Below are 11890 nucleotides of genomic sequence, written 5' to 3'. Positions count from 1 at the left end.
AACAATGATCTTTTTTTTTTTTTTCCCCTTCAGTTGATAAGCTAAAGATACTGAATGTCCTAATCGGGCAAATTTTAACTTACGCCTCTGCAAGAGACATCATTGATGACAACATTGAGAAGCTTAAGGAAATGAAGAATAAATTGCGTCTTGATCAGCTGGCTCAAATCAAAAAGGAGCGGGAGATAAACGCTGCCAAGTAGGCACTATGGAGTTTTGAATAAGTACCATTTGTCATTGCTTATGCATGGTAATGACCTTATAAGTTAAGTGTTCTCAAATCATGGTCTCTGCCGTGGCCTCAAAGTCAAGGTCTTCCACTGTCTTAGTTTAAAGTATGAACTTTAGTATGCTCTAAGTACACTTTTCTTTTGTTATTAAGATCTTGGGTTTTATAGTTTTCAGTGGGCTGATATTTGTTTATAGTTTTGTTTTCTTTTCTCTCCATGTGGAAGTGTGCCATAATTTGGGAATGTTTTGCAGCCTCAAATGCAGAGAGATGCTCACACATGAATATTGTTGTGATTTAAGAGATTTTTGTCTATTATAAACTAGAGCATTGCTACTTGCATGGAATAACTTTAGGGTGTTTACCTTTCTGAATCTGGATTTGTAGGTGCAGGCATTTGTACCGGTACGAATACAAACCATCGGTCCTTTACAATAGGAAGGTAACTAGCGGCAGCTGGAACGGCTGTAAGCTTCAAACAAGGGAGTTCGGTAGTTAACTGCTTGTCCGACAGTGCGCGCACCGCACGACTGGGAGGTGAAGAACCACTTAGCTTTCAGCCGCGTTGGTGGATTGACGTGTTCTACATATCTCTGCCCGCTTCTTTGTCATATGCTTTGCGTTTATTCTCAAACTTGGTTTGTTTGTGTGTGCAAGAATAACTGTAAGTACGTGTACTTTCTATTTTTGTCATTTATTTTTATATGGATCCCCTTGAATCGGAGCTATCCCCGCGCCCCCCATCAGCCGCAGAGTTTGCCCTGGTGTGGAGGGCCGTAAGTGTGGGGTCTTCCGCTCCTTCCCTGAGGTGGATCCCCATTTATTATGTGCTCGGTGCCGGGGGCGTGAATGCTCTCGGACCGAGCCCTGTGATGTGTGTATTTCATGGTCAGAGGAGCAGTGGGTGCTTTATGAAGGTAGGAGGAAGCGACGTAAGCCTGCCAAGGAGTCCTCGGAAAGCTCTCCGGTGACTCCCTTGGTCACACACACGTTTACTTCCTTCCTGCCGCCAGCTCAGCTCCCGCGTATGGCTCCTTCCCCTTGGGGGGGGGGTTTCTCTTTCCTTCTCTTTGCCCGATCCGTCGAGCGTAGAGGAGGGAGTGAGATACCCCAACGTACAGCTGTATTTGGGGTCTTCCGTTCGCTCGGGGTGGGGCTCGCCCCCCTCAGGTGCTCCTGCTGCGGGCGACAACCTAGGCCAGGTATGGTTCTCGCTGGGTCTCCAGGGCACACCGAGCGTTCAGGGGCTGCTGCATCATCTGGCAGGTGCTGCTCTAGTCACCCATGGACCAGTGACCACCACCACCACCACCGTCTCGACCCCAGGGTATGCCGCCCCTCCTCACCTGGTCTACACTCAGCATGTGGCTTCGGTGACTCTTTGGCTGCTGTGCAGGCTCCGATTGCTGGCTTTCCGAGGAGGGGCGTGCCTCCCCCACCCGGATTCATCGCTTTCGCCCCAGCCCCTGACTTCGGTGCCCTAAGAGTTCACCCCTGGATCTGCCACTGGTACCCAGGATGTCGCTGGCTGCTGCCGCGTCTCCTGCCGTACCTGCCGTGCCTGAGCCAGCCCCTGCCGACGTCGTTCCTGCCCATGGTGTTGCTGCCCCAGTCGCGGGTCCTTCCGGACAGGTGCAGCCAGGCCATGTTGCTTCGGCAATAGCCCCGGCTCCAGCCTGGATGGAGGACCCGATGTCTATCCTTAGGGAGCTGAAGAGGAAGGTGTCGTCATCGCCTGCTGCCGCCTCTTCCCCTTCGACTTCCAAGGCTTCCAAGCCGAGGAAGAAGTAGGCTGCCTTCTCCCCCCCTAAGAAGTCTCCTTCAGGAACTTCTAAGGGCCCGTCTCACTCCGGTGGGACGGGGGTTCTTCCGCTGGTCCTCCTGCTCCAGTGGCTCGCCAGGCCAGCGATCGCTCTCATAGCGAGCCGCAGGCTACCAGGGTTGACGTGATGGTCCCAGACCGGCCACAGGCTGAGGCTGGGAAGAGGTCCCCTCGATTGCAGGAACCAGCCCCTGCTGGTTCCAGTGGTTCGATGCGCCGTGAGGACAGGGATAGGGAGACCAGCAGCAGCTCCTCTGACGCACGGGACCGAAGCCGTTATTCTCAGTCCAGCCACTCTCCCCAGGAGAGCTGCACAACCAGGCCTGCAGCTCGATCGCCACTGCGGGTTGGCGATCGCCTGCAGCCCCCCCAAGCACACCGGTTCTGCCAGTAAGCGAGGGGGGAGCATCAGGTCTTCCTCTCCAGTTTCTTCAACTTCCTCGGGCTACACCAGGAAGGGCGAGGCGACACTGAGCAATCATGAGGGGCGCGCTCCTCACGGTCCCGCCACAACGCCCTACGAGCCAGTCAGGAGGAGACCAGGAGGGGTCTGTCGCTGTTCCTCCTTCTGAAGGAGGAGGGTCTCGAGAGGAGTTCTTGCTGGAGGGGCTTGACAGTCCAACTCCTCAAGACGCAGTCACTCACGAGATCCAGAGGTTATTGCGTTGATTCGTCAGTACAAGACCTCGGGGAAGGATTGCCACTCCCACCTTCTGAACCCACGTCCCGTCTCGAGTCGTTCTGGGGTTCTAAGAAGGAACCCAAGACGACGGTGGGTCTGCCGTGATCAGAGCTGGCCGACTCGGTGCTGGGCCAGGTGGACTCGCTTGTCTCCGTACAAGAGGGTTCTCTACGGTCCAGTAGATCATCCATGCCACTTCCCCCGCCTCTACTACGACAGAGGAAGTTCTACGTGCCTTCAGAGGATCCGATGCCGCCCAAACAGGTTAACCCGGAGCTAGCTAGGCTAACTCCGGGGGTGTCTCTGCAGCAGCTCCTGTCGGAGAACTTGTGGTTCTCGCAACAAGTGGCACTTGCACTGGAATCCACTGCCATGGCGGCTTTCCAGGCAGTCTCCTGGCTGGACCTGTGGTCCCTCACAGTGTCCAAGGTTGCGGCCTCCTCGGGAAATATCACTCCTGAAGGTGACCCGGCTTTCGGGAGGCTATGCCAGTCTGGAGGTAGAGCCCACCTCCTACCTTGCCCACCAGACGGCAAACCTGTGGGCCAACCTGGTACTTCGGCGTAGGAACGCAGTCTTCACCCGAGTGTCCAGGGCGGCTGGGCGTCTCGAAGGCTTCTGGGCAGCCTCGATCGACTGCGGCCAAACCCAAGAGCTTGGTTAGCACTTTCTCGGCTGCTAAGACAATCGCATCGTCGAAGCCCCGTGGAAAGATTGCCTTCGACTTCTGCCAGGGGCGGTCGCAATCAGCCCCCCTCCCAGCCCTCCTTTCCACGAGGAGGAGCCGGGAAGAAGTCGAAGAGAGGCGGGAAATGCTAGGGACGGCATTCCCCCTCACCTGCTGCCAGAAGTGGGGAGTGTGCCTGGCGAGCTATTGGGCAACATGGTAGCGCTACAGAGCGGAGATCTGGATAGTAGACGTCCTTCGGGAGGGGTATCTACTACCCTTCGAGTCTCGGCCACCCCTCAGCTCCAACCCGGTCCATCTTCAGGAAGTTCAAGTCATGCTGAGCAAGGGAGCTGTGGAGATCGTCAGGGATCGGTTACCAGGCTTCTACAGCCGTCTTTTCCTGGTGGAGAAGTCTTCGGGGGGCTGGCGCAAGGTGATAGATCTCTCCCCTGAACCAATTCATTCACCAGTCTCGGTTCACGATGGAGACCGCACGTTCCGTGCTAGACTCTATCAGGGAGAACGATTTCATGCTTTCAGTGGATTTGAAGGACGCGTATTTCCAGATACCCGTCCATGAATCCTCCAGGAAGTACCTCCGCTTGCTTCAGTCTCTCAACCGCCTCACAGGTGTTCACGCGAGTGTTCACTCGAGAAGTTAGTCCCTCACGGGCGTCTTCACCTGCGGTCTCTTCAGTGGAGACTAAAGGAGAGTTGGTCACAGGCAACGGATCCCCCAAACTTCCTAGTGTCCCGGACACTGGAGGTGAGGCAGGACCTAGCCTGGTGGCTGGACGACAGGAACCTCTTAAGAGTAGTGCCTCTCTCTCTCTCTCTCTCTCTCTCTCTCTCTCTCTCTCTCTCTCTCTCTCTCTCTCTCTTCGGAGATGTTGCTGTTTTCAGACGCGTCCACCGAGGGATGGGGCGCACACCTGGAGGAGTTGCTGACTGCAGGAGTGTGGGACCATCACGACAAGCACCTTCACATCAATGTCTGGAGCTCAAGGCAGCGTTCCTCACTCTTCAAGAGTTCCAGGACCGCTTATGGGACACTCGGTGGTGTTGATGTGCGACAACACCACAGTAGTGGCATACGTCAACAAACAGGGGGGCCTAGTGTCCCTCCCGTTGCACCAGTTAGCGCTGCAGGTGCACGAGTGGGCCGTGGCTCACTCGGTAGAGCTGTCAGCCCACTACAATCCAGGCAAGAGGAATGTAGTAGCAGACAAGCTCAGCCATCGGGATCAGGTCCCTACACTCAGACGTGGCGGAAAGGCTCTTCAACCTGTGGGGGTGTCCAGAAATGGATCTGTTCACCACCCGGCACAACAGAAAACTTCAGGTTTTCTTTTCAGCCGTGCCGGACCCATGGGCAGCTGCAGAGGACGCTCTTCAACTCCCGTGGGACAACCTCTTTGCGTACGCCTTTCCCCCGTTCTGCCTGATTCGCAAGGTGATCAGCCGCGTGCTGGCCACCCCAAATCTCCGGATGGTCCTGGTGGCTCCCATGGCCCCAGGCCATTTGGTATCCGGACCTGCTGGCTCTGCTTGCAGAAGCAGCAAGAGATATTCCCCCTTGGCACAACCTTCTCCAGCCACACGTAGAACGGTACCACCGGACAGTCCAGTCTCTACATCTTCACGGCTGGCTGTTATCTACCATCTCTTGCGAGCGAGAGGCTTTTCTCGCCGAGCAGCAACAGAGATGGCTGGGCATGTCAGACAGTCCTCTGCAGCTGTGTACCAGGGAAGTGGGCCATCTTCTGTGGTTGGTGTTGTAGACGTGGTCTTTCTCCTCTCAGAGCCACTATTCAGCAGGTAGCGGATTTCCTCGTATTTCTTCGCCGAGACAAGCTCAAAGATTATAGAGCCGCCCTGACCCCAGCCCTGAAACTGAGGGGAGTGGATATCTCGGATTCATTCGAGATCTCCTTGCTAATGAGAAGCTTTGAGAGGTCTTGCCCACCCGGGGAACTCAGCCCCCCAGGGTGGGTTGTGACTCTCATCCTTATGAGTCTGACTCGAAGGGCCTTCGAGCCACTCCGAGAGTCGTCAGACAGGGATCTGACCCTCAAGACCTTCTTCTTGCTGGCCCTGGCATCAGCAAAGAGAGTAGGGAAACTTCATGGTCTTTCCTTCAACGTCAAGCATACCAGGGGATGGGGATCTGTGACTCTATTTCGTCCCGAACTTTGTAGCTAAGACTCAGAATCCTTCGGTCCCTGACGACCGGTTCGAGTCTTTCACAATCCCCTCCCTAATGGACTTCACCGACATCGGTACAGATGAGATGCTGCTTTGTCCTGTGAGGGCGCTACGGCGCTATCTGAAGAGAACTCGGCACCTCAGCCTTGAGTGTCGACGCCTCTTCGTTAGCACCGGGAAGACCAAGAAAGAAGTATCCAAGAACACTTTCTTTCTGGCTATGTGAGGTGATCAGGAGGGCGTACGAAGCTGATGGTAGTGATGATGTCCGTACCCTTCGTCCGAGAGCCCACGAAGTCAGAGGTATTGGTCCTTCCCTTGCGTTCCGCAAGAACTTCTCCATGGCGCAGGTCCTGAAGGCAGGGGTCTGGTCTAACCAGACCACCTTCATCTCCTACCTTCGGGATATAACCCACAGGTCCTTGGACACTTTCCTTGTGACCCGTGGTGGCTGCTCAACACTTGTGTAGCTTACCCAGCACCCGAGCGGACAGAACAGCATCACATCCTGGTGTGACTGCATGAATGGATGAATGAATGATAGTGTGACTGGCTTCTCTTCCCCATCTTTTTCTCCCCCTTTACCTGTGGGCAAAGGGACGCGGTCGTCACTACATTGGAGCAGGACATGATGCAGGTGAGCTGCTCGACTGAGCCCCATCCTATCCCTTTCATTAGGGATAGGAGCAAATATCCACCACTTCCCCCAACAAGGGGGGGGGAAGTGGAAGCCAACAAGAGACAAACCCTTGACTTTATATTGCCTCTTGCAATAGGAACAAGTTCTTGCTTGTTAGTCGTTCCGACACGGCATACAAACCTTCGGTCCTTTTACAATAGAAGGTACTAGCGGCAGCTGGATAGGTCGTAAGCTTTCGAACAAGGGGTTCGGTAGTTAACTGCTTGTCCGACAGCGCGCGTGCGCGACTGGGAGGTAAACAAATCACTTTTGCTTTCGGCCTGCTGGCGTGTGGACGTGTATCATCGCCTCTGCTCCCGCTTCATATCTCGTTGCTTTCGCATGGTTGTGTTTTTCTTTTTCTATTTATCTAGTGAAACTGAATTGTAAGTACAATCATTTCATAATTTATTTCCATTGAATTCAATTGTGAATTAAAGGATCTTGGTTTCTCCACGCCCTCCGTTTACCCGAGTGCCGGGACTGAAGGGCGTAAGTGCGGGAATTCATTTTCCCAGAAATGATCCTCGTATTGTGTATGCTCGGTGCCGAGGGCGGGAGAGCGCATCGCTGAGAGCGTATAATTTTGGTTTGGAAATGTGTAGATGAAAATCGTAAGTAAGTGCTCTTTTCATTTATATTTTTTTTTACCTGTATGCTCGTTGCCGAGCGAATGCGCTCGGCACGAAAACTTATTCTGTATGGAAGTGGAATCGCAAGTACAGTATTCTTTTTCATTTTGCATATATATTATTTTGATCGTAGCAATACTCATTTTGGATCAGTTCCGAGCTTACCCGGAAAATTGATCCTTTCCCCTTTTTATTTGAATGAAGTGAAATCGCAAGTGCAGTTCTTTTTCATTTTTCATATTTTATTGAGATTGCATTGTTTACTGGATCAATGTTTCCGCTATTTCCCGGGAATTGATCCTTCCCCATTTTATTTGTATGAAGTGAAATCGCAAGCGCAGTATTCTTTTTCATTTTCATATATATTTTGATTGCATCAATTCATTATGGATCAAGGTTTCCATTCATAATCGGGAATGGATCCTTTTACCCTTGCGCTCGGTACCGAGGGCGCAAATGCGCTCGATCCGAGCCCTTATTCATTGTGAAGTGAATCGTAATGCAAGATTCTTTTTCATTTTATTCCTTTTATTATTGATTGCATCAATATTTATTTGGTTCAAGTTCCGCTCAGTCAGGGGGGAATTGATCCTTATGCCCTTGCATTCGGGCCGAGGGCACGATTGCTCTCGGGCTCTTATTATTATTGTTGGGTACATGGGTGCTGTGCGGGGGTGGGGAACGAGAACAACCCCCCCCCCCCCCCCCCCCGCTCTGCTCCCACAGATGGCCCGTCCTTCCCCTTGGGGGGGGGGAGGTTATCTGCGTTCTTCTCCTCGACCGATCCGTCGAGCGCGGGGGGGGAGGGCGCTCGTGCCCGATGTACAATTGTTATTCGGGGTCTTCCACTCGTTCGGAGAGGGCTCACCCCCCCGCGCGAGGGGACTTCCCCCCACTAATCGCTACTACTGTTATTTCCGCAGGTGCTACTGCCACGAGGGTGGACTTTGGTGAGGTATGGTTCGTCCTTCCATTTGCAGGGCGTGCTAGTGTCCAGGGGCTGCGGTTTCTATTGGTCTGGGCCTACTGCGGTCACCCATGGAGTGGTGACCAGCTCCAGGTGACGACGTCCCTCCTCAACCGTGTACTCCGCCTCACGTGGTAACAGTCTTGCCTACAGCCGCTGTGAAGTGCCGTTCGCCGTACCGGAGAGGGGGGCGTGCCGCCGCCGCTCGTGGTTGCCGCGCTGCAGCGACCACACTTCCGCTGCCCTAGAGCTCGCCCCTGGACCTGCCGCCGGTAACCAGGATGTTGCTGGGCTGCTGCGCCACTTCTGTGTTTTCCGGTGCTGCCTGCCGTACCTGCCGATTCTGGGCTGACTGTCCATGCAGTTGCTGCGCTGGCTGTCCCTGCCAGTTGCTGCGCTGGCTGTCCTGCCGTTGCTGCGCTGGCTGTCCCTACCGATGCTGTGCTGGCTGTGCCTGCTGTTCCTGAGATGCCCATTTGAATTTTGGCCTAGCCTAACTCCTTTCTTTCTCTATAAAAATGAATAATCTACCCACCTGTACGCTTTCTCCAACTCCAGTACACTCCAGAAATCACCTTAAAACACCAGCCCACACAAGACTTACGACCCAAAAAACAACTCCTACCAGACAGAGAGCTCTCCCCTACCAACCACACACCACCAACACGTGCTTTCTACTGCCCGTGTTATTGTTTACATCCTGCGACGCCATCTTGTCTATGCGTCACAGCCTATGACGTCACAACACAACTTAAATACATCAACAGACACCTTCTAGAATCTACCACATGTTGTTCGATATTAGGACACCCACCATATTTCAACAATGCATAAATACCCATAACAATTATACAATATATAATCACACTTATCTATACCCATAACAATTATACAATATATAATCACACTTATCTCTTTCTCCCTCCCTCCGACTGTTTCCTAACCTAGTATTCCCCTCTTAATTTCCTTCGTCCTCCAACTCTTTACCCTCTACATAATTTCTAATACATTCCCCTGAAACTCCTGCTTTAGTTAATACATCAGCCACTTGCTCCTTTCCTTTTATCCATCTCACCTCCTTTATTTCCCCGGATTCAATGGTTTTCCCTTATTGCAGCAATATCTATTTTTAATCTCTTGCTACTTACACCAGTGCTCGATTTGATGGCGGTCATTAGTGTTTTACTATCAGTGTTAACCAAGGCTTCTAAATTTCTCCCTCCTACTACCTCTTCCCACAAATGCTTGAAATATATCAATCCTTCTACAGCTTCCCCAACACTCAGGGCTTCAGCCTCAATGGTGGATTTTGCACTCTCCTGGATTTCCTAGACTTCCACCATATGGGACTTCTCCTCTTCCCATCTGTCAAAGAAATAATATAACCCCAGTTGAGTATGGCCATCTTCTATGTTTCCAAATGAAGCGTCGCATAGGTGCTTCCCAACCCTAAACCCTTTCTTCTTCCAATCTCACTTATTGTAACTTCGCCCATCATGCTCTTAGTTTTTCTCACAATTTTAATAAGTTTCTTCATATCCTGAGTTGCCTTCCTTCTTTAAATGCTTTACTTAATTCGCTAATATCATATGATATTTCTGGCATCGTGTGTAGTGATACCCAATTGTTTTCAGCTGTCCTACCACTGATCTGTACTCTGTTAACTCTTTTTGTTCTAGCACTCTATTACCCGTATATCTTCTAGCCTCTGGTTCTCTTATGGAATTTATATACTGCCACTGATTAAGGGAAAATCTATTCTCCTTCTGCTCTATTACTACTCCTATATACTTGAACCTTTTACTCTCATTGTTCTCCTACTTGCAATTTCCCTTTCAATCTCCCAATCGTTTCCTTTAAGAATCCTTCAGTTCCTCCGTAGCAAAAATCATCTACGTGTGTACACAAAATGCCTTCCAATTTATTGTTCTTTTTCCAAAAGAATATATTAGGTTCTAGTCTACTTCTCTCACCTTGAAGCTCCTTCACTACTTTCACCACTTTACAATACCATGCTTTTGCTGCATCTTGAGCCCATAGACTGTTTTCTTCAACTTCCAATAATCCCCTCCAACCATCTTCCCTTGGTGGCTTCAAGTACACTTCTCTTTGTATCTCGTCACCTTGTAAATGTCAGTTTTGACATCCAATGTATAACAAATTCCAATTTTTCACCTTTATTATGGTTAGACAGAATTTTAAAATTTCAGCATTGCATGTGGGAGCATCCTTTCCCATTCAGCCATTTCTTCTTCAAACCCTCTAGCTACCAATCTTGCTTTACATATCCTTTCCCCCCTTTTATCTTTTTCAGTTACTATCCATCTTGTAGATATAGCTTTTTTGTCCAACATCATTTACCTCCTCATATACCTGGTTATCTCTCCAACTTAGAAGTTCTTTTTTTCTTTAGCTTCCATTATGCTTCTATTTTCAAATCCCAGCAACACCTCCTCTTCATCTTCAATTTTTTCTACCTGACTATAATCCCTCAAGTTAACCACCCTTTGTCACCTGACTGTGAGTCTCGTATATTGTACGAATCAGCCCATGCTTGGCTTTGATCTTTTTCCTGCAAGACCTAAAATAGTCCATTCTTCTACTTGTCCTGTATCATTGTTTATAGCCCTAACTCTATTTCCCTTTTTGAATTTTGGTATCTCTTCCATTAACTCGCTTTCTATTGACCCACTTGCCCGTTATCTTCCACTGTTTCCTCTATCACCTCTCTTTCTATAGTCTCTTCTGTGTCTGCATTCCTTCTCTCACCCATTATCTCCTCTCCTTCCAGCCAATCTACTTTCCCTTCATTTGGGCCATCTGACCTACCTTTCACCCCATGGGATTTATCTATTCTAGCCGATATCTCTTCTGTATCTGGTGATCGTCGTTTGAATCCTTGTCACATGTATCCTAGCTACTTCTCTAAAGAATCCCCATGTTTGACTATTATTGTTTTCCCCGATACTCCCCACTACCTGAGCAGGTCCTCTCCATTCATTTTCATTTTCCCTCTTATAGAATACCTCATCTCCTACCACTGCTTCTTCAAATTTATGTTCTCTGATGTTTTTGTTTTAGCGCTATTCTTATTTTGTTTATTACAGGACTCATTTTTTATAAATGCTTCTCTGGCCTTGTGCATTGCATTCAGTGTGTCCCTTACCATAACCTCTTCCATCCCTTTTTCCTCTGCTTGCAGGACTAGAACTTTCTTCTCCTATTAGGTTAGGCAGTGAAGGGTTTTTTCCAAATACTAATTGGTTGGGGGAGAGAAACCTCATTATTCATTAAACAGTTCCTAGCACTCACTACCCCATTTCAAAGCTAGGGACCAATCTACTTCCTCTTCCTCCATCATCTTCCTTACACTTCCCTTGATCATGCCTACGGTCTTTCACATAATCCGTTGCTCCACGGAGATTCTGATGCTGTGGCTAAAATACTTTAATATTCCATTTTTCTGCCATCCTCCTTACTTTTTCATTTTGAAATTCTCCCCCATTATCTGACAATATTTTGGAGGGTGCTCCAAATATAGCAAACCAGCACTCAAAAGTATCTTTATTATAGTTTTTTCTGGTTTCTTATCTTTTATCCAACAGGCCTGACAATATCTCGTTGCCATATCCACTATTACCAAGAACTTTTCTCTCTTTCTATCTCTCCCACATCCATCGCTACGACCTCATTGAACGTTTTACTCCAAGAAAAGCCTACTACCGGTTTGGCGGGTTTGGTTTTCTTTGTATTTTTTACAAACCTCACATTTTAATCAGTTCCGTTAGTAACTTTCTTATTTCCTCTTTTTCTTTTTCGATTAACCCATTACTCCATTGTGCTTCCTCTTAGCTTCCATATTTTATCTCCACTTCCATGACCAACTGTAAATGTAATTTCTTCATTGTGTTCTTAATTTTCCTCGGATTCTTTCCCTTCCAACCCTCCAGTAATAATTCTTCTACCTTCCTCCTCCTTATAGGCACTCTTAAATGACCCTGTTC

General features: G+C 49.6%; 1 protein-coding gene across 1 annotated transcript in view; it reads left to right on the top strand.

The window, feature by feature from the left end:
* LOC135214387 (bromodomain adjacent to zinc finger domain protein 1A-like) overlaps positions 1-11890 on the top strand; it is a 35986-nt gene that overhangs the window by 13634 nt on the left and 10462 nt on the right. The window contains exon 12 of the mRNA XM_064248637.1: positions 34-199. Within this exon, the coding sequence (XP_064104707.1) occupies positions 34-199 (166 nt within the window). The remainder of the gene's footprint in view (positions 1-33; positions 200-11890) is intronic.

The sequence above is a fragment of the Macrobrachium nipponense genome, chromosome 45, assembly GCF_015104395.2.
Source record: "Macrobrachium nipponense isolate FS-2020 chromosome 45, ASM1510439v2, whole genome shotgun sequence".
NCBI classification, from domain to species: domain Eukaryota; kingdom Metazoa; phylum Arthropoda; class Malacostraca; order Decapoda; family Palaemonidae; genus Macrobrachium; species Macrobrachium nipponense.
This window is presented reverse-complemented; position numbering and strand designations above follow the sequence as displayed.